Source organism: Lagopus leucura, unplaced genomic scaffold, assembly GCF_019238085.1.
Source record: "Lagopus leucura isolate 7727_CA_CO unplaced genomic scaffold, USGS_WTPT01 Super-Scaffold_73, whole genome shotgun sequence".
NCBI lineage: Eukaryota > Metazoa > Chordata > Aves > Galliformes > Phasianidae > Lagopus > Lagopus leucura.
The window spans coordinates 64,307,769-64,330,845 of record NW_024962252.1 but is presented as its reverse complement, the minus strand read 5'-3'; the positions used below and the strand labels follow the sequence as shown (position 1 = coordinate 64,330,845).

The following is a 23,077-nucleotide window of genomic DNA, read 5'->3' as shown; positions in this document are numbered from 1 at the left end:
TGCAAAGCAGATGTCATTAAAAAGAAATCTTTAAGACGTTGTTTCCAACTGGCTACATGTGACCATCTCCTGATTTGATGCAAGTCCAGAAGCCTTGCACTCACCACCAGCACTTTCTTGATTTTATCAGGTAAACCAGCCCAAAAGCAGTCATGCAGCTTTTGAATTCTTGTAGAAGATAATGGATCAGCAATCACATTATTTGCCATGTTAAATCAGCTCTAATGTTTAGAAAATAGGTACAACCATGACTTCTAACTTTTTCATTATGCAGAAATGTGCATGCTTCGACCTAGAGAATCAGATTAAGCTGGTAATACCCTCTCTTTCAGACTTCTACTTTTGAAGTCGTCCTTATCTCTTCTTGAAGTGTTCTTTTGGGTTTTCTTGTGTATGTGTTTTTTCTTTTTTAATTCTGTAATTCTACAAAAAAAATTATTAGGAAATTCAAAATACCAAATTTCTTCATTCTTTTAATGTATTACTCATTTCCCATAGCTGTACATGTACATTACAAATACATGTAAATTACAAATACTGAGATTTTTTTAAATAGATATTGTCATCTGAAGTAAAAAAGGAATTCTAGGAATAGTCACTTCTTCAGAACATGGCACAGAATACTAACATCACAGTGCTCTTAAGAGATGTGGTCACATCTCCATTTAATACATCTTGTCTCTAAGGAACCAAAGGATTAAGTTGCCTGCAAAAATATAGAATATCACTGGTGTGGCCTGGAATGGTATTCAGAAGCACTGATTCCCATGGCAATACACACTTCCAGGCAGATTTGAATACTAATATCTAATAAGCACAAAACTTTTTCTCAGTGCTTTTCAAATTATACAATTTGCAATATAATAGTAGGCAATTAAAACTGATTAAAAGAAGGAAAATAACTATTTGATTTTAAATTTTCTGACCAAATTAAATACTAGCTTATCTTTTATTCTGTATGAGGGATAAAGGAGCTGCACTGCTTACAATGAATTCATTAATCTAACAAAGGTACATTTTTAAACTCTGCAAACTCAAGATGCCAAGCTGTACATTTCACAAAGCAGTATTTTGAGACTGAAGCAAAACTGGGCTCCATAAGCTGAGGTATTCGATCTGGTCTTATAAGTCAGAACCAGTGGCTATTGAATGCAGCATGAGGTCTGCGAATTGGTCTCCCTCACATCGTTCATAGTGTCACTAATTAGTAAAAAAAATCTTGACTGGATTATAGTTCTACGTAGGTAGCATTTTACTTCCCAAACCAGAAACATTAGATAACCCCCACTGTTTCTGTACTTGTCAGTCACACCATCATGGTTACAGCAAACATTTCTTTGCAGATATGCATACGCCCATTTACTTGCTTTTTGCCGAAGTTTGTTTGCAGTTATATATGCCAAATTATAAAAGGTTCAAGACACACTACAAACCTGAATAATAATTTTCAGTGACTAGCTTTGTTTTGACTCTTCATTTTAATGAAGAGCTCTATTGACAAAACTGGGACAGAGACACTGATACATGTGATATACGCAGTGGAAAAGATGAACAACATACATAAAAGTTATTGTGCCTGGGCTGCACTTATTCATCACTGACTCAGCTCCTTGGTCAATATGCTTTTGGTTATGTTTTATCCTTGTTTTATTAATCAGCAATTACTGAATATACCTCTAATAGCTTGCTCTTATTTCAAAGGCACCTTTGTTTTATCATTGCATTAGTACAACTCTTGAACTAAGACACCAAAAATTATTAAATGATGTTACACTGAATTTTTCAACTGAAATCTGTAAACGTACATAGGCTTGGATGTTACAGGTCTACCTAAGCCCAAAGACTTTGCACCTTTTAGTCTTCATTTCAAAATTCAGTGTTTAGAAGCACTTTTCAAAAACACTATTACAATGGAAATTATTTGAAAGCTGTAAATAGTTGACAAAGAAAGAAAGAACAAATAATCATTACAAATTATTTTGGCCCCAAAAGGAAAAATCTATATGTTTTATATCAGGTATGGAAGGTCAAGTGAATTTCAGAGTTTTTCTATGCATACATAGTAAAAGCACACTTGCAGTCTCTAGGAAGTCAAAAGTCTGTGGGTACCGATGTTGAAGAGAGCTTCTCATGTATGCAACTCTTCAAAAAAATGGGTCAAGATTGAGTTTGTTTTTGTTTTTTATTATTCCTATATCTACAAATACTTTATGATATATTAATCTCCAGATGCTATATGCCTGTCTGTATTCATTCCTAATGAAGTGGTATGTAAGTTCAACAGAGGTGGGAGAAATTATTTACTGGAATCCACAACATGTCATAATCCATCAGCCACTTATACAGACTCAGTAACAACAAAGCATACCTTAATCACTCAATGATTCTGAACTTCCAAGTGCCAGAGGGCTCGTGAGTCCCAAGTGCTGGGTTTTGTACAAATACTAGCCAGATTACAAGGAGCTAGATGCAAGCAGGAATGTTCAAAGAAACGCTAAGACAACAGTGGACTGAACATAGCACATTAGTCACAGTACAATAGTTCAATTAGGTACATCAGTAAGTAATTAGTCTAATCACAGTCAAGCACATGGAGGTATCACAGTGAATGAGAATTCCAAGGATTTGCAGGAGGCCAATGAAACAGGTCTGTGGTTGTTGAAGTTTTCCATTCCTCCATAAACTGATCATGGAGGAAAGACAAAAGATGCTAGCATAAAAGCATAATGGGAAAGTGATGGATACCAATGTTGTTCAGATGGAAATTGGTCTTTTGATATCAAATAAAAAGACCTTGAACAGCCTAGGGAGTGAGGGCTAGCTGTTATGTTTAACATAACAGAAAAGAAGGAACCAGTGAAGAAAATCAAACAGGATGACATGATCAGAATCACAGAGTTTAAAAACAGGAGGGAGAGAAAGAGAGCAGTCACTGCATTAGCAATGGCATTTTGACTGGATGAGGGTAGGGCAAGGCTGCTTTTGTCAAGCTGATGTATTTTGAAATGACTGAGATGCAAGACTCAATACAAGTAATTTTTTATCTGGATGGATAGCTCGGATGGATCTTATCTCCACGATACCATGCAAAAACAATCTACACAAGCAGGCCTAGCTGACCTGAAGAGTGCCTGAGACATCCACAACACAAATAGAAGGAGGAAGGAGAATTCTGGATTCAGTCAAGTTGATGATGATGAAAGAACTGTCACAAAAACAGAGCTGTTTATAGACAGGAGGAAATGACTGTGGAACAGAGAGGCTTATCTGTAAGCTCTCTTCATACAGCAGCTGTTGAAATTGTAGTTGCAGATGCCTTTGCAAAGTCTCAAGTAGGAAGTGGCAGCCACATGTAGTTTTCCAAGAAATACCACCAAACACCAGGAAATGCAGGAATATGGAGGGCAACTTCAACCTAAATGTAACACTGTGTAAAAATCTTGTTGAGAGTCAAATCCAACAAGGATTCTCTTTCTTCCTTGAACATTGCTCCTCAGTCTCTCCACAGGATTCCCAGAAATACCAATGGGAGTTCTGTGGCTCTCAGCACAACATTATTCTAAAGCTATTTATAGTGTTAACTGGAACTCTGAGAACACGACTTTCTTATTGAAAGCTTTGCAGACATACAAAAGGCACACTCAGTTCCGGAATATTATACTCTAAATGAAAACATGCCTATGTAAAAATAGTCAAAAGACTTTACATTAAGCCTCACTTAGAAAAAAATTCCCCCCAAACTCCTAGAAAGTAAATTGGAATCAACACAGGGAGATGTCAGTACTTGTAAATCTCACTATCTCTCACTTTTAGGAATGCCAATTTGTGAGTGAACTGTTAAAAGTGGTTTATGACACCCTGAGGTCAACATCGTATGTTGATACAAGATCTTGCTTATTTTAAGGACAGCAAGGGGAAATCCCTGTAAGAAGCCACTGAGAGTAAGAGCTGAGCTAAAAGTCTACACAGCGCAACATATATTTAGAAACTGCATAAACAAAGGCTAACATAGGAGGGGTGATTAACTAAGAAGAACTACTCCAGACAATTTCCTTCTAATGAGTGAGCTATTACCCTTTTCCAGTGCTAGGCACGTTTGTTCACACACTGCACTCACTGACACTCAAGGTAGTTTTCTCTTGACAAGACAGCAAACAAAGTGCAACAACTGGGCAGAAACCAAAGGGATTTTCACTGTGACAGTTAAAATAGTGAGGCTGATGGAAAACAGCAATTGGAGTCTTTGCTGTATACACAGCTTCACTGTTGTTTTACTGTACAAACTAGGGAAAGTTTGTATGTATTTTGGTCTCTAATATCCTATTTATATTTTGCAACAGGGGGAAAGAACTAGATCTTCTTATTCCACATTTAGTTGTAACTTTGCTGTCTTTTCTTAAGGCAACAGCCACACAGTGAACAAAGGAAGCAAGCAAAGGAAAGAAAGTATAGAGCAATACTTAACTGACAGGGAACTAGAGGATGGAAGAAAACCATACTGCTTTAACCTTTGCAGAAACCCACCTTTCTGATTTGTTTTATTGTATTAATTCATTCATGCATTAAGAGCTCTATTTGTATTTGCCAAGTATTTACAACTTCAGGAATGTGTGTAGCTTTTCTCATTTATAAAAACAAGATTTCCAGCCTGATCTGTTCTTGATTTTAATGTTAGCTGTATATTTTAAGATGCCTACAGCCAATCTGTTGAACAAACTGAGAATTACAGTATTCCTATCAGTATGTCACATGAGGCTCTAGGCAGAGGATGGCTCATAACCCTGTTTTCCCTGTCCATCTGGCTGATGTGCAACAGCAGTTTTGATAAAGGAGAAGGTATAGCTAGGGCTCATCGTATTGCAACTCACAGATGAACTTAGAAGAAAAAAAGGATCAGGAAAAGGGAAAAAAACTTGAACTCTGTCTGAACAGCAAAACTCCCCAGCTCCACCCCCCCAATTGCCTGCACCCCAGAAAGTCACCTTTTCCGAATATTTGAAATAAAAAGAATTTTTTCTTTCTTTTCTTCCTGCAACTTTCTTTAATCCTATAAACCCCTTCTTTACACACCAGTCACAGAATCTCAATTTCACAACTCAATTCCCTGCATTGTGTCTCTTCTCTGCAATCTCCTCAGGAGCTGAAATTCTCATGAATTCACTTTGTATTGTTTTGATCATGTGTTTCTCCCCCAGTGTGCAAGACTTATTTTTCCTACTCCCTTATTTCAAAGCTCAGTGACAACACTTATTTGCTGTTCGGCACTATTATTGCATTTCTCCGTGTAAAAACAAGACTCACTCCCAGGAGGTTAGGAGACTTCATACTCCCCTGCCAGATGACAGCCTACTCGTACTCCTACTATATAGACTAAATGGAACTCCTCAGCAAAGTCTGAAGCTTGCAGTATGCTTCCCTGACACAAGTGATTTGCTTCTCTAACCTTGCCTTCTCCCTTGTAAAACATACAATAATATCTAGCAGACTATCCAACACAATACTTTACGGAAAGTAGTTTGAAGAAAATAACAAGTAGCTGACCCTCTTTAAATGTGATATTTAATGATTTGCTGGAGAATGCTCTGGACCACAAACACCAAGAAATCAATCCTCAAAATCTCCAACTAACTTCCAGACTCCTACATTTTTAACTTCTGAAGTTATGCCCTGGGATGACTTCTCTAAACCTAAATTTATGAGCCACGAACTTATTCTCTGTGCAACAGAGAACTACTCAAATACATGATAGTGCAGTAGACATAGACACTGCTTTCCTGCAGCTGAAAGAATGGATAATAGGAGTGGTTCTGCTTTCTACAGCATCTCAGGAGCAGAGGCAAATGTGCAAAGAGGAACAGATTTGAAGAAAGAGGTGAGCTGAGACTCCAGCTCAGACTAGCCCTCAACACTGTGGTTGTGGCATCCTCCTCTTGCCTACTCAGGGATGCAGTAGGGCAGAATATACATGGTGATGCAGTGGGCAGAGTACAAGGAACCAGGCCTCCTGCATCCTTTAAACCTCTATAGTGTTGCTAGGGAATGCCAATATTCTTCTAAGTATGCTGGGGTTAAGAGCTATCTCTTCTTGGCTTGGTGAGCAAGAAGAACAAAAGTTCAATTCCCGATTTGTTCCTAAATTCTAGAGGAATGCAAATACAATCAAACTCCTAATTCTTACTGGGAGAATAGAAAAGAATATCTCACTATGAAGGTATGCTCTAACCAACATGTTTCACATTGCCTAGCTTAGTGTCCTACTGATGGCGCTGTTAGAAATCCCACTCATAAACAGATGACATTGCAAACACCCTAATGCCAGCGTAAGAAACATAGAATGGAATTGAAACATAACAAAGCCACTTTGAAGGGAAAAACGCCATGCTGCAACACAGCCAATACAAGTGCTGCACAAACTCCTTTAGACTACTGCTGCCTGTTTCACGGACCTTGCTTCTTTCACATCTCTCTTTGCCCCTGCCTGAACCATCACTCCAGGGACAGTGTATCTTCCCTGCTGGCTTGCAACAACAACCTCCAAAGGTCTTTATATTCCTTCCAGATGAAAACTTAACTCTTACCTTCCCTGCTTTTCTTCCGTTTGTGCAAAGGATTTTACAGTATGTGAGAATGTGAAGACGTATGTATGTGAAGAGGTATATGCAGAGTGAAAATACGCCCTTTTAATTACTACACTTTTAATGTAATGGTAATAGCACTGAAGTCAAGATCAATGTACCACGTCTTTTAAATATTTCACAGTGATAAAAATAATTGACAAAGTGATACAAAGAAATTGACAAAGCAGGATAAACAAATGGGAGCTGTGAGCGTAGGCAGTTTCCAGTATTGTACTTGTAACTGAATTACTTCTGCCAGCAGCTGAGATGCACACTGCTGAAAACATAACCTTTAGGGTAGAAAGCAAGACAAACTGTGCATTAGGAGAAAGAGCTGCAAGTTGGACTGTTAACTTCACTTTAAAGTATGTGGCCCCTCATGGTGATCTCAGTAAAGAGAAAAATGTATGTCTGATAATGTTTACTACTTTTTTAATTAAAAAAAAAAAGGCCTTTAAACTACAGAATCATTATCCACAGACTTTTCTACTCAAAATAAAGCATTGCCTATTGTTTTTGGGATACTGAGGAAGCAAAAGCTAAACTGAAATCCACAGAAGAAAAAACTGACATAAGAAGTTAATTCTGTGTTATGCTGATATTTTTTTGTGAAATGTATTTATGCTTTATGACTGCTCTTTCTTTCCTGAAAGACCTGTTCAAAATAAGGAGCATGAACAATTTTTCTAGTGCTTAAAACCAGCAATGGAAACTTGATTAAGGTTATTAAAAAAAAAAGATAGCATACAATGCTGAACAACTTTTTTTGTTTTCTCTCCAATCCTCCAGCCGTTTATTTTATCCAGCACAAAACTTTAATCACAGCCTGTCATTTTTCTATCAATATTCAATGTCACCATGTTATCCTTAAATTATCTCCACTGGAAACACAAAATGACAGGCTGCTGCAGCTGATGCTTTTCACTTTGATCGTTAATGCAAGATGGATGTGGGAATGGAAACCTATGCATCAAATGCAGGAAATCAACTAATGTACAAGGGAAGGAGGAAGGCACCTTGTAGGAAGAATTTACTACTCAATTTAGTCCCTACATTTATTGTAGTTTATTTTTATTATATTACCTAATCTATAATGTCAAAATTTACTGCTTGCTCTTAGGACTATTTATTTCTCTTAAGAAAAGGTATAGAGTTACAAACCTTTACCCTCACCTCTGCTGAGAGCATTAATTATAAATAGTCTGTTCTAAAAGAGAAAAACTTAACTTTGATAGATGAAGAGAAAGCGATCAGGGAATTCTTCTTATTAAGTAAGCCACAAAGTCAGCTTCTCAACCATGGTTTATCATTCACCTCATTCATAATCTGATTAAGCACCTTCAAGTTTGGTAGCAACACTGATAGCTCAGTCTGCATCCCCCTTGCCTTTGGCTCCTGCAATAACAGCAAAGCCCCACAATGTCATTAAACAGTTGGGGGTTTTTTTTGTTTTTTTGGGGGTTTTTTTTTGAGTGGATGGAGATTGCTGGAATGAGATCTTTATCTGCACTGTTTAATATCTGATCCCAAATGAGATTTAAAGGAGGAACAGAAATTAAGCCTAGTTTTGGAAAGCATGTATCTCAGGGTTTGTGCATTCATCTAAGGTCTGTTCAAATCACTGAGCTGTCGCACAACCGTAAGTACTATCACGAACTTGAGCCTCAAAATAGATTCAAATTCTAGTGGCTTTCACTGAAGATGAAGGAAATTAGTGGCTTTCAAAGCCACAACCAGCTCTAATCCAAGAAAACACATTTGTTTCCAAAAGCATGCAATGGGAAAAAAAACACAGTATTTGAATTGAGGCCACATTCTCAGCTGTCAGAAATCCATGCTGTTGCAATCACAGCTATGTCTATTTATACCGACAGAAGAATGCATTCTTATCGCAAACCAATTAGAATAATGAGCCTGATCTCTTAGTGTTTATTATCATCTCTGGCCACAAGTGCTAGGAAGAGTACAGAAGGTATTTACAATTCTCCCATGTTCATTCTTTATTCACCTTTGCTCTCTAATTTAAAATGCCACAGTTTATAATATATTCCCTCTCTGAAAGGGCGCCAGATTGCAAATATCAGTGTCAAGTAAATTTGGGAACATGAATCATCTTGTGTACTGCTGACTGAGCAAGAATTAAGCACACATAAAGAAATGCCCTTTTAGAAAAGATACTATCAGGAGAGATAACATATTCTCACCATGTAGGAATGTACCTTGAAACTGAACCTTTGTAACTAGGAAGACATGCCTGGAAAAATGAGAGAGCTGGCAAAATACTGATGTCAATAGGTAAATGCTTCCAGAGCTTTCCTGAAAGAACTGAAGGCACAATACAAGCCGCTGGAGCTGTGGGGTTGAATAAGGTCAAATCCTATACTGGTATAGAGGAAAGGCCTACAGATTCTCCCTTTTGGATTCTGTTAGCTGCACCACGCAAGTTAGGGCCCGCATGCCTGCTCAACCTGGCAGTATGCTCCCATCAGTTAGTACATTAAGTAATGAATGCTTCCAAATGCCAGAGGGAAAGACTGTTCCAGTTGTAGGCAAGGTAGTGTTATCCTACATCTTCCTATTCAGGCTATACAAGTGGTGATATCTTATTTTTGAGTCTTGCTCGTAGGGAAGTACTCAAAAAGAGCAGCAGTAAGAAACTGCATGTCCATTTATGAACAACTTTCTTGCCAAGTTTAGAAGGGATCAGATCTTTCTCAGTACCTATATTAACTTACATGCAGCCACCAGGGAACCTGTTAAAATAGCATCAACTTAACATCACTGATACTAAGGTAACAAACAGCTTTGCACATCTCTGCCTCCTCCATGTATGTACATAATCACATGTCCACAGTGGAGAAAGCTTTGCATGAGATCAGCTCACAGAGTAGACAACAGCTGGGCAGAGCTGGGCAAGGTACAGATAATGGTGGTGGGCAAAGAGAAGAACTTTTAAGCATTTACAGCCATTTGCAGCACTCACCTTCATCTCAGCAAAAATTAAAAGATTGAGAAAAGACTCATAAAATTGCTGAAAACAGTCGTCTGCTTAACTGGATGCCTTTCATCAAGTTATCAAACTCAACCCCTAGTTTTGGAATGCCTCTCAGCTGACACTGTTGTCTTACAAAACATCTGCTTCCATTATCCATATTGGAAGATGAAACCTCTGCACTTCAGCTTGACAGAGCAACCAAAGGCAACACTTCAGCAGCTACAGCACACAGCAAGTACATCCTATTCTTTCTAGAAACTGCACAGTCAAGGTGAAGGTCCAGGACCTCATCTTAAAATATACTCTGAGAACCAGAGGAGGACATCAGTGGCTGAAGACACTTTCTGAAACAAGTGGAGCTTTCTATCTCACAGCCAAAGCCTCTTTGCATGGGAAATGGAAAAATATTTAAAACAAATTACCAAAGCTCACTGCCTCAACCTTTCCTTCATTAATGCAATTACAAACTCGCACAAACACCCGCAAGGAAACTGTACAGGCTTTCAAGTCAAAATGCCAATGTAGCCTACTCTCAGGAGGAAGAAGCCAGTGCATCTGATATTAGCCATGTCGGACATTCACCATTCACAGAACGAGATCCTCTCACATTCATGAGTATCAATGATTAAGGAAAAAAAGATGAATTAGAATTACAAACTCTTAATAAAATTCACATAATTCGGTGACGTAGGAAGAGATGACAAAACATAGAAGAGTGCAAATGCCTGACAAAAAATAAATAAATAAATAAATAAATAAATGAGAACACATTACTTCTGCTCCAAAACTGAGAAATCTCAGTACACCAAAGCAGCAGCGAAGAGATGTGGAATTACTTATTCTTGGTGAGGCAAGAGTTTGCAGCATAGAGGACTACTGTGACGATAATGAGTTCCAGCAGATTGTTAAACTGCAGTTTTGCAGGCATGACTGACCAGCACTAGAACAATGCAGCATAAGAAAAAGGCATACAAGCGAAGAAAAGATCCTAACAAAATACACAATTACTAATCATCTAGAAAGGCTGTGAACTTCTAGTACTATTTTTTTTTCTGTAGGCAAGGAAAATACTTTCTGTTTTTAGAAGAGGAGACCCAGCCTTGCCATCCGATGATTTTTGCTATGCTAAGTATAAAATTAGTGGAATACAAAGAGCCTGAAGGGAAAGAGTGAAGGGAGTAAGATTTCTTATTGAATAAGCAGCACAATACTCTGTCACTCTGTCTTTGCCTATGCTGCACACTAACTACTGAAGTTAATTCAGTAACTTTAAAAAAAAACCTCTAGCCTGGATGAAATCTTAATTAATATGGACAGAGTTACTAAAGGCTGTGTGACCACGTGCTTTGTTTTTTCTAAAGCTTTAAGAGACATTGGAAGGTGGTCCCAAATCTGACCTCCTTTCTCTTTAAAACAAAAACAACAACAAAAAACCAAGCTAGTTTCAATACTGAGACCAGATTTAAAAGAAACAGAGCTTTCCTCTGCTTATCATAAACCAGTATTTTCATGTATCAAAGTTCCTCCATCGACCAATTAAAAAGATAAAAATAAATCAGTGTTTGTAATCCAGCATTTCTCTACTAGTGAAAAATAAAATAATTTTGAAAAGTTAAAGGATAAAAAGCAATGAAAACCACTAAGTTTACAATTCTTGTGCTCTTCTTCAGTTTATTATTTCATATAGTAGCCAAACATTAATTTTAAAATGTTCTGGGAAAAAATATTTATGAAAACGCGTATATCTCCTTAAAGAGGAAAAGTAAAATCTGTGTATGCTTCCTTCCCCATAGAGAAATACTAAATTTGAAAGCCCCTCCAGCACAGCCCTTTTCTTCTGCAAAGGGCTCTCTTCAAACCTCAGCCAGCAGATGCTTACTTGGGAATCAAAACAAAATTCTTTTCCACTAGCAGCAAGCACTTTCCTACCATTACAGAGCCAGGAGATCCCTGTTGCTGCCTCAAAAGACATGGTGGGTCCCACTGGTAAAATTATCTGGTGAATGCCAGGAGCAAGGATCTTTTTCATTTTTGCAGTTGGTATTTGAGTATGTACATACGTGCACCACTCCGTCCCCACTGAAACCAAGATTCTTAGTGGAAGAAGCAGATCCTTTGCCCTACCTCATCTTTACAGCCCATGCAGAATGTGTTCATCCACAGATGGGTGGGAATACTGGTAATGCTGGTGTTGAAGGACACAAGTAAGATGTTGGGAACCAAGAGTTGTATCCTGGCAGAAAATGCAAGTTTATCCTCAAAGGATCTCTGCCATGGGACCAGATCACCATGAAGATGAAATGCACATTATGCCCAAGAGGCATGATTACAAGCTGTAATCTGCTGCACTTTCAGAAAGATTATTTCAGCTTACACCCTCAGTGGAAAATGATAATCCAGAAACAAAAAGAACAGCAAACATTCTCCCCCTTCCTCCAATCCTTGTTAATCTAGGCTAATCCATTTCCATGAGAAAGTATCATTAAATTTCTCACGAGGTTATTTAGATTTAAATTTGCTAAGCATTTCTAAGATACTGTGCGCTGGCAGGTCATCACAGACATTTTCAAATATACTGCAAGGGACTGTGGAGACAATAATACATTTAATGAGAGTCTGCACTATGGTCATACAGTCTAAGATACCTTGGAAACAATCTTCTAAGTTTAAGATTGAGAACAGATTTTCTATGAATCAAGTGCATTCCTATACTTCTACTTTGTCACTTTTTTTTTTTGTCCTTGGTGACATACAGAGAGAAGACACACAAAATAAAGAGTACTAAGAAATAAAGCTGGAAACAAAATGAAGAAAGTAAGAATAAAACACTATTTAAAAAATGGAAATGAGATGAATAGAAGCAAGAGGGAGAGAGAAATCAAAATAGAGATTGGGATAATCAGAAAGCCCTCTCTCCAGGAACATTAACTTGAAGAATTGCAAACAAGGAGGCACACAAACATCTAAAGTAGAGGTGATAAAGAAAAAAAAAAAAAAAAGCACTCAGAAAGGCTACTTAAAACTTATTCATTAAATGGACTCACTATCACGTAAACTAAATTTTCATAACTATTTAAGATACCCTAAATAAAGCTGGGCTTGTACAGCAAGCAAAAATTACCTGTAATTTATTGGCTAGCACATCTAGCAGTTTGCTTTTCATCACTCACAGCTCCTTTTATTTGTGGATATTTTGGGTTAGTGAACTTTCACTCACAAGAATTGCACCAACACAAAAGATCAGTGGGATAATAAAACAGCTTGAATATTGTTTCTGGATATCGAGTGGGAGCCACTTTGCATACACATACTGATTTTGCTAATTTCTCCCTTCCCTACAGAAATCTATTCAAAATGCTATTTTTGTTTATGAGATCCTAAGTTCTTGTTACCAGCTACACAGCTGAAGATACAATCCTCCAATTCATGATATCATAACCTCTCCACAGCAAGCGAGTGCAAAGACATAAGTTGTTGCTTTCAGGCTGGATAAGAATATTAGGATAACGTAAGCCTTTAAGAAACAATAAGCCTGAATTCATGACAGTGCCTCTCATGTAAACTGAAAAATAATGTAACTGAAACAAAGAGAATGTATTGTTCAGAACAAGGAGAACTGATTCTCCAAAGAAATATATTCAATCATCCCCATGTGGGTTTGGCAACACCTCAGAGTTTTTTAAACATTCCTGAACCCAGATAGGTGTTTCGCTGGTGGTTGAAGGCTTTATGGGAACCCATCTGTATGCTAAAACTACACAGTATGTTAAAGAGAGACTTCTACTCTAAAGAGCATAAAAACACATTTGTGGCCGAATGCCTTCATATGTCACAGAAGAGTTTTCTTTCAGTTTTACAAGCCTATCTGATAACTTGTTTACCATTTTCACATTCAGTGCCAGCAACTTCTAAAGATGTTCCACATTTTCAGCATTCCAGATAATCACAGAGCATACCTAGTATGACATCCCTTTGTTACAAAAGCACAGGTGAGCGCACTTACATGCACAAGCACTTTTTCAGGTAGAAAAGGATCTCTCAAGCAACAGCTTAAAGTCATGGGCAAACAACTCATTTTGGGTAACTAACTTCATATATTCAATGTCACATTAATTTATAGTCCATACAGACAAGAACAGTACAGAATGTTGTAACCAGATGACAGAGCTATCCATCCACAGGGACACAGTCTTTTCCATGTGTTCTGAGCTTTAAGACCATCAGCTACAAGAAATACTGTCCCCTTAGTGTACTTTGAGAGTGTTCATACTCAGCTCTGCTCCAAAAAACGTTTCTAAATCTTAGTACCTTACAAAGGAGGCCTGAGACACATAGTATGTAAGCTAACATGATGAGTAACAGAGGAAGAGAATGGCTGTTATAAAAGCATTCATTTTTAAGTAAACTGGGAAGTGATGGGTTAGCAATTAATGTTGATCTGTATGCTATGGTATGGCCCCCTCAGGACACTGGAGGTCTTGCCTAAAAGGAGGAAGCTCAAGGAAGGTGACACATTCAAACACACTACATAAAAATATCACTTGCATGGAAAAACCACAAATTTCCATTACAGGAATGCAAGTTGTGCTAAACGCACACAATCCCCTTCACCCCTCACTGAACAAGTGCAAATGAGCAAATCTTACAGTGGAGCAGGACTTCACTGCATTTCCCACACTGTGCACCCTTGAGCTGAAAAAAGCCACCATTAAAATGAGAACAGTCACTGGCAAAGAAAAAACAAAGGAAGACAAATATCGGAAGAGAATCAATTAAAGACAAAAGGTTTTACATACGTTTGAAAAGTAACAAGGTGCTGTACCATTAACAATCAGTAATGGCAAAGAACAGGCACTGCAGTACTACATCTTACTCACAGGCATATCTATTCATTTCCCTATACTTGCAGAATAAGATAAAATAGCTCAATAAAACACCTTCGTGTAATTGTCACCAGTTATTCCTGAAAAACATTATTCCCCCAAAATAATTTCATGATTTCTATCTGGGAATTAAAAATCTGTGTTTATGTGATGAATGGAAGTCACAGAATAATCTTGTGAGGCCTGAAGACAAGTACAATCACATTAAATTCCCTCAGCTCAAGAAATGTCATCTTTACATCAGCTGGTACAAAAAACTGTTTCCAGCCTGAGGCAGTTACGATAAGGGATTTAGAAGCCATCACCATGTGGCCCATGAGATACAAAGGAATGCACCACAGCATATACAGCGTCTGTTGCTCACCATTTCGGAACTAATGTTCTCACAGCTGTGTGTGACTTAGACCAGCTGGGAAGAAGAAAGGGACTAAATGAGTCGCTGGAAGAATCCAGTATTTTGCCTAACCTGTGTTTAACACTGCTGCAGCAGAACCGTGGGTAAGCAAAATAAGATCTGATGATTATACAGCACGGATGGAGCTGTGGGTTCCCTTGAAAGAAATACACGTAACATGCAGTCTTAGAGAGAGCAAAAATGGTATTTCAGCCATATCCACGCTCTGCTAAGATGCTGCCACCATCTGAACAGCCCTCAGTTCAACCGAGGCAGGTCAGGGGTTACACAAAATGACCGTAGGCCATCTGGCATTCCCAGGCAAGCCTGTGCTGCTCTGCATGTGAGAAGAAGCATTACAAAGTCAGAGAGCAGCCTTGGAGTGGCAACTCACCTCAAGCAGAGGGCTGGCTTTCTGCATCAGGATACACAGAACACCAACAACCCAAGCTGAAATCTTTCCCTTACAGTACGTAAGAGGCTGCAGGCTGCCACAGAGGGATTCTGTCATTAAAACATTTGCAACCTTAGACTTGCAGGCTTGAATAACACTTTTTGAAAGCATGGTGTCAGACTTCAGACAGAGCTCTTGAGTGCAGGAGACTAAAGAGCTCCAGTTGGACACAGGGACCTCACCTTACTGCAGAAATTCATCGCTGTCTCAAGAAATGTTTAAAAGTCTAATGATTTAATTAGTGATGAAGCCAGGTCCTTCTGGGGTTTCTGCTGCCTCAGGGTTCAATTTGCTACAGCAGGTCTGGCTCTTGCATTCTGCAGAGGGATAAATGATGGTCCCCAGGTCTTCCGTTTTTCCTAATGTTTCCTTTGTTCTCTGCCTCATCCCCCTTAAAAATGCATTTTTCTTTGCCACTTCCCCTACCCAAATGCATTTTTTCCTTCATCACATTGCATGCCTGTCATTAATTGTTCAGGCTACGGTTTACGCATAACTTTTCTGTTTACATGCAATGCCACCCAAGAAATATTTGGCATAAGAAAAAAAGAAACAAAAGGATTCTTAAGGTAAATGTGAACTGAGACACACAAAAAAAGGAACACAACAATTCTGCTGCATTTCCTCTATCACTCCAGAGTGCAAATTTCACAGGTTATCAATTTCTAATAAGTTTCACAAAGGATAATTAATTCCAAATTTGTTTCTACAAATATATAACAGATGTACTCTTGAAAAATAAAGCACTTATCTCATACTATATCTCATGGAACTGATTTTTCTACTACTAATAATATTTAATTTTCTTAGGTATAAAAGCCTTACAGGGGGGTGCTCTGAAAGCAATGTCTCCCATTTTATGATGTAGATCCACAACATTACAGTGGATATTGGTGGTATGGCAGTAGAGGTAGAACTTTACTGTCAATACATTCCATTACATTTTGTCGCCTGCTATATCAGTTAAGTACTTACAGCTTAAAAGCATCAATATATGTTACTATACCTTATATCTAATTTTTAATTAAGAGCAAGGTATTTATGTTTGCTTATTAGTGTTCTTTTGTTGTTGCTGCTGTTTTTTTTTTGTTTGTTGGTTGTTTTTGTTTTTGTTTTAATTAATCTACAGGAAAACTTGTCTTACAGTTATGGATATGAAGCCTCTTCAGCTACATTGAAATCAGACACAGTTCTGAAATTGGTTATGAAGTATTAAAGTTAGGGGGGACAGGCAATACACAGACAGTTTGATCTTTGAAGTCTGCTTCCACCATTTTTCACTCCATTCTGAATTACCTTCAAGCATGAGAGTTACTCAAATAAGTGCCTCTATTCCACATTATGAGTGAGCAAATAAAAAAATTTAGAACCATCTCTACCAATATGACAACAAACACAAATAATGAATGCAACTAGATTATTAATTATACCTACTCAGAAATAGAAAGAGAAGTAAAGTTAATCTGGGAGTTGCACTTTCATTTAGTCAAAAACTCCAATTACAGCCCATGAAAGCTTTTTCTAATAAAAATGCACGGGGAAGAAAAGTCCACTTTTCTATCACAACAGTGTAACAGTTGCTAACAATTGCCTAATCCTTCAAGAAGCAGCTTAAAACTTGAGGGTAATCTAGAGCCCTCTTCACACAGCAAGAAGAAATACATGTATTCTGTGTTAGGATTCAGTTCCGAAAATATCTCCATTGTTGTTTTGGTTTCTATTGCTTTCCAAACCCTCAAAATAGCATTCATTCAAAACTGTTATATAGATGGTCATTACTTTTTAAGGACGCCCAGGACCGAAGTAAAGATTTCCTTGGCTCTGCTCAGAGTTGGGTTTTGCAAAGGAATACAGCAGTGCCTTTCCAACCAGCTGCAGCAGCCCCAAAGCTCCACAACTTTTGGATGTTCAACAGTTCACACCACAGACTACAGCACCTGAAGGCTGAGCTGAGCTTGGCTGTGAGGTGTGCACCAACCACATGTGTGCTCCCTTGTCTCTGGCCCTACCAGCTCTGTTCAAGAGCAGTCTTGTGCACTGGAGAATCCAATCCCAGCAATTCTTTCTTTTATCTATATTCATTGACAGACTGCTAGCAAATCTGTTGAACATGGCCAGGAACAGAGGTCACAGCAGTGATGTTTATGGGATTTCCAACTTCAAAGTATTCTGGTATTATTCTCACGCAAATTCAAAAGCATTCCTATAATATTTATGCATGCCAATGCTGCATTAAGAATCATTTTTAATCTTTCAAGGTATCTTTCCATGATATCTTCCTTACCTATGTAGTTTGTCTTCCAGCATCTCCATGTACTTTTCAGCATTTTCCTTTATGCTGGTCGCTGCAAGATAAAATTCAAAAGTTAGATAACGTTATAACTATTTAGTGTTTTTTTCTTTTTTTGTTTTCATTTTGTTTTATATCATCTGATCTCTTACTCATAAATTCCATTAATCATTTCCACATTCACAGTACATTGCATTCCCCCTTTTTCTTGAAAGTCTGTTGTACTGAATTAATATATCTACTAATTAGTGCATCACTGAATTAACCATGTTCGCACCAGAAAAAATGTTAAGATTAACAAATACTGTAGAAGTTCACTCTAGAAAAAGCAAAACAAAAAACACACAATACAGCTATTTCTTCCTCTTCACCAACAGCAGACACAGGCAAGAGATTTCCTGAACAAGAGTCTCTTAAAATCTTATGAAATGTGTATCCATTTTTTCTGACAGAACTGAAACACTGCGGCATGGACAGAGTTTCCAGAGAAGCTTTTAATGACTTAAAAACCAACCAACCAACTTAGAACTGAGGTATCAGCTTCACATGAGTCTCTACAACTTCTTCACATGGAACAAACTCAGCAAACTTCCTGCTCAATGTAACAAAAAATAACAAAGCTATTGCTTGTATGATCCTTGGTACTCCATGTTTAGTATTAGAAGGTAAACCTCCTCCAGGAAAATGGAAGCTTTCTGTGGATCATTACATCATTTTCTTTTTATTTTATCTCCTTAACAGCCTAGTAGGACTGTTAATTGGTTGGTCATTTCGAAACTCTTAGCTCACTGCACACATCCCTTTTAAGATAACTTATTTAAGAAGATACTTTCTATAGAGCTTCACTGTTTCTAAGGGTGAAACTTGCTGCTTGGATTAGGCACTATGAATTTAAATATTCACCTCCTCTTCCCCCTCTTCTTTACAATTCAGTGCCTCCAGTGCCCCACATATTTCTCACTTTTCCCCCTATTATTTTCTCCTCACAACATAAAGATTCACACACTAAAGACTAATATGAAAACACAAAGTTAACCAGATCAGCTGTTCCGAAGTTGCATGTGTACACACACAGAAGCTCATTAAAACTGCTCAGACAATATCATTAGCAGCAAACATCAGGGTATACGTGACATAGATTGTCTTCAGAAGGTGTTCATCTGGTCAGACAGAAGTCATGCATCACTGAAGCAACCTGCATTCTGATGGCAAGCATGGGGCACATTTTGCAATGTTGATGCAGTTGAGAAAGGCTGTCAGATTCATATATATATACATATACACACACATACACACATATATATATACAAATACTAATTCTCTATGAAAGCATCACAATTTTATCCATGGTACCACTGTCAGAATAGGTTTGGCAGTACAACACCTTAAGCCAGCAGGATTATGGAAGATTATGTTGTGTGTGGACAACTGCATTAAATGCTACATTCACAGGTCCATCCTACCATTAGAAAAGTGCTGATGAATGTTAAGCAAAAGGTTATTCAAGGATTTTCACAACAGCACTGGAAACTATACAAGTTTCCTAATCTTGTACCAGTTTTATAATAAGTACAGAGCTCACTAAAAGTTCCTGCTTTCATTATCGTTCTTTTATTCCTGTGCTTCCTGTGGAAGTGCAGAAAGCCTGCAAGTCTTCTTTTAATGACATGGTACAGTTTAATATAAACTACAAGCAGCTTTTCAAAACTCTCTGACAATTGGCAATGTGTTGACCTGTGGTTCAACATACACTTTGATAACAGATAGCTTGGAGGTACATTGCTGCTGTACTTCCCATTCTCTTGCCATTGTCACAGTATCCTTGAACACAAGCTGTTACAACTCAGGGTCTTATTCGTTCCCATAATAAAGTCGGCAAATATTATTAATTTTGGAGAGGAATGAGATGAGGTGGAGAATCTGCTTCACACTCACTTTGTTTCTAACCGATATAGTGACTTCTTACAATACATGAAAGATAAACCTTGCTTTCAACATCTCCTACTGTGCTCGTCACTTTTTAATTGGGTATGATCTGATAGAGTAATTCGCACTTTCACAGCTCAGTCCTGCCCCTACATGCAATTTTACAATGCCCTTGAAGCACACAGCTTAATATATCAGCATTATTCAATGACAAAAAGTAATGGACAAGAATACACCAGCAGTCAAAAGTAGGTCAGTTAAAAGCTAACACTCATTTGGAAATCACCTCACATCACTAAACCGCACTCTCTGCTGTCAAATGTTTTAACTACATTAAAAGGAATGCAAACTTTGCTGCTTAAAGAGAAAGCCACCCAGACTAGCTTTGTCTCCTTGCCACTTGTGCATGTGATTGAAAAAGCTGTGACCTGGAGATTTTGCTTGAAGGAAAATACTGCTTAAAAATTCTATGGGGGTTACTTCCATCGTAACAAATTGCAGGCTGGACTGCAACAAATACACAAATTATTTCAGCTTTTTTAGATCATCTATTTGTAATAGAAGACAACCAACAAATTAGCAGCTTTTTTTGTTCTAGTTTAATGAATCTTTATTCACCAATGCTTCAAAGCACAAAAACTTCAAGCTAGAAGCCATGCGTGCCTTAAATCTAGCTAGGAGAGTACTTGATGACAGACCCAAAAAAAAGTAATAATAATTTATGAGACTCCTTTCTGCATAAACATGCCAAATGGTTTATTTTTATATTTAAATGAATGGGATTGCTTTTTTCATGAGTTCTCTAGAGATTTATACAGTTAGCTCACATTGGCCTTAAGTGGAGTTATTAAAATAAAAATGTATAAATACCTATGGGAAGATGAGACGCTAGGGTATTTGCTAAGATTAAAAATAGACTTTTCTTCTGAAACCTTAATTGAAGAAAAGTGAATTCAGCTTTTCTTTCTCTTATTATATTTATGTTTCTTCCTGCCTACAGCAGCAAAGTCCAGTCCTGGAATCATTCCTGGTCAGATGCAGCTGAGGGGAGCAGCAGACTCCTGTGGTGGTCTTTTAGTTGCCACAGAGTATAAATGTACCATTTTAAAAGCTGCATAAATATCTTCCAATAATTAACCTACACAGCATTAGTTCAAAACATCACGTGTGGTTTCCCATCTGAAAGCACCTCCACTGGGGCAATGTTACAGTTCTTAATTACAGATATGATTTGAGCTTCCATGTAAAGCTTTATTATTTTTATCCTCAGCCTTCGTTGCCACTAACTGTGTTTACAGGGACAATGACACGCGCTTTGCATTCTATAATTAATATTTTCAAAAAATTGTTAACTTGGTACACCTGGAACCCAGTGAAAATTCCAGACGTGAATGCTCAGCACTTCAGAAGACCAGCTCCTTAAAACCAAAGTAGATTCCTCAACATCCCAGCCATTTTGCATGGTCTTCTGCAGGTCTTAAGCATTCCATCACACTAGTGATCCACAACTTGAGTTTCAGGGGGAAAATCACAAGTTCAATTTTGGCCTCCCATATTATCAGAGCTTTTTTCTTGTTCATTTTTCTCTTCTTGTGGGTGAATGGTGACACATTTTGGCATGCTGGAAAAGCTGCAATGGCTGCTAGCAGACACAGACCAAATACAAAAAAAAGTGCCACACATTGCTAGCCTGTGCAGCAAGACCAAAGACAATTCAACTAACCTCTCATTTTCCGATGTGTAACTTTCTTTCTCAAGTACTCAGTTAGTGAAGCAAAACAAAACTCCCAATGATTTCAGTGAAACTTTTGCTCAACTTAAGGAAGTAGGATGAGATTTGGTTATTCAGAATGATATAAAAAATACAAGTATCTGCAAGGACACACATTGATCCAGCTGCCATAAATATCGAGGGAAGAACTAGGTGCAAACAAGGTTGACATTTCTTGTCCTGTCACTATTCTATTTTTGAAACCTATAAAGTGATTACAAACACTAAGAGAAATGCAAAAGCAGAACATGATCAGCTGAAAACATCTTATCTCTCCTATAGTGGAAGATGTGCTGTATTCATTTGTGAAGCTGCAGTCTGAAAAACTGCGGAAAAGCTTCAGTATATTTAAAGGTTAACTTGAAAAGCCAGTCAAACTTCAGAGAAGACGTGTCAGCTACTCAAATACATGTCAAGATGATTTATCAAGCCACAGTAACAAGATTTTGGATTACAGAATAGCAAGGAATTTTGCAACTTGCAGACAGGCAGAGGAAAAACCCTAAGAAAGAACGAAAAAGGCCTGGTTCGAAGAGAGAAAAATAGGCGGTTCAAATAAAGACATGTAAATACTCCAAAAAAATCTAACATTCTGAGTTGACTCTATCAACTACATTCTATTCTGGTTCACTGATTACTTTTTCAGGAACGAAGTAACTACTGAGAAATATTGTTACTACCTGTCTCTTCCAGTGAATATGTTTTGCACCAAGGAATCTGTTAATCCTTTAAATATCATTACAGAACAGAACAAAATTAGCCTAGGGAAATTATTGTCACTGAGATAAGTCAGCCAAAAAATAGGAGTCTAAATGGTCTGCTATTCCATAAATAAGATGACTACACAAAGGTGAATTGTTATGATAAAAAACAGCACTGAACAGCTTACAGTACCACAGTCTCACAAGTAAAGACATAACCCAGAACTGACAGAGTTGAGTATCTACCTAATAGGAGATTCCATAACACAACCACAACGTTTTTTACTCCCTCTGAAAGCACTTGGCCTGGAGAATACCCTGCCACACAAATGCAAAGCTGTACTTTGCAGTTAGATGACACTAGTGGGTTGTTCAAACGCAGTTCTTCTGCTGAGACTGAGCTGTGTGAACTAACAGACATTCTCTACCCCTCTGCATGGATGAGAAACTGAAGCAACTGCTAGGTAACTCAGTAATGTTGATTATTGTAACAATCTCATCCCACAAGATGATAGTGCTTTTCAGGATCTATAACGAAATGCCACTCTGCTGCTTTCACAACTATGGTGGATACAGAATGTTGCATCTTGACCATATGGAAGTTTCCAACACTATTTCCAGGTGCTTTTCCAAGCACTAGGTGGTCGACTGCTCTGATACAGTAAGGTAACTCTTCTGATTATAACAAATCACCAGTTAGAGGATCCAGCTTGCGCACTGCTGTCTTGCAACACAATTCCTCTTAGAATGTTTCCCGTGAGTTTATTGACACTGTAGGTCTAACCTTCACTCAAACATTTGGGTACATTCTGAACAGGAAGAAGAGTACAGTCTAAACTCTAGACATGTCTGAAGTAGGTGGACATTGCAGTACTCAAGACAGCCAGCCTTCTCACTTTAGGAGACCCCAGAAATACCAAATAGCAACTCCATCTGCTCGTCCCTCTGAATACAAGGCTCCCATCCTATTTGTAGTTCACTTAATTTGTAGGTCTTGGTGCAAAATTAATTACTTTGAGCCTACAATAAGTCAAGTGATACCCTGA

At 37.9% G+C, this 23,077-nt stretch overlaps 1 protein-coding gene across 1 annotated transcript in view; it reads right to left on the bottom strand.

Moving 5' to 3' along the window:
- Window positions 1-23,077, bottom strand: part of DISC1 (DISC1 scaffold protein) — a 249,596-nt gene that overhangs the window by 73,212 nt on the left and 153,307 nt on the right. The window contains exon 10 of the mRNA XM_042884448.1: window positions 17,628-17,688. Coding sequence (XP_042740382.1) covers window positions 17,628-17,688 — 61 coding nt within the window. The remainder of the gene's footprint in view (window positions 1-17,627; window positions 17,689-23,077) is intronic.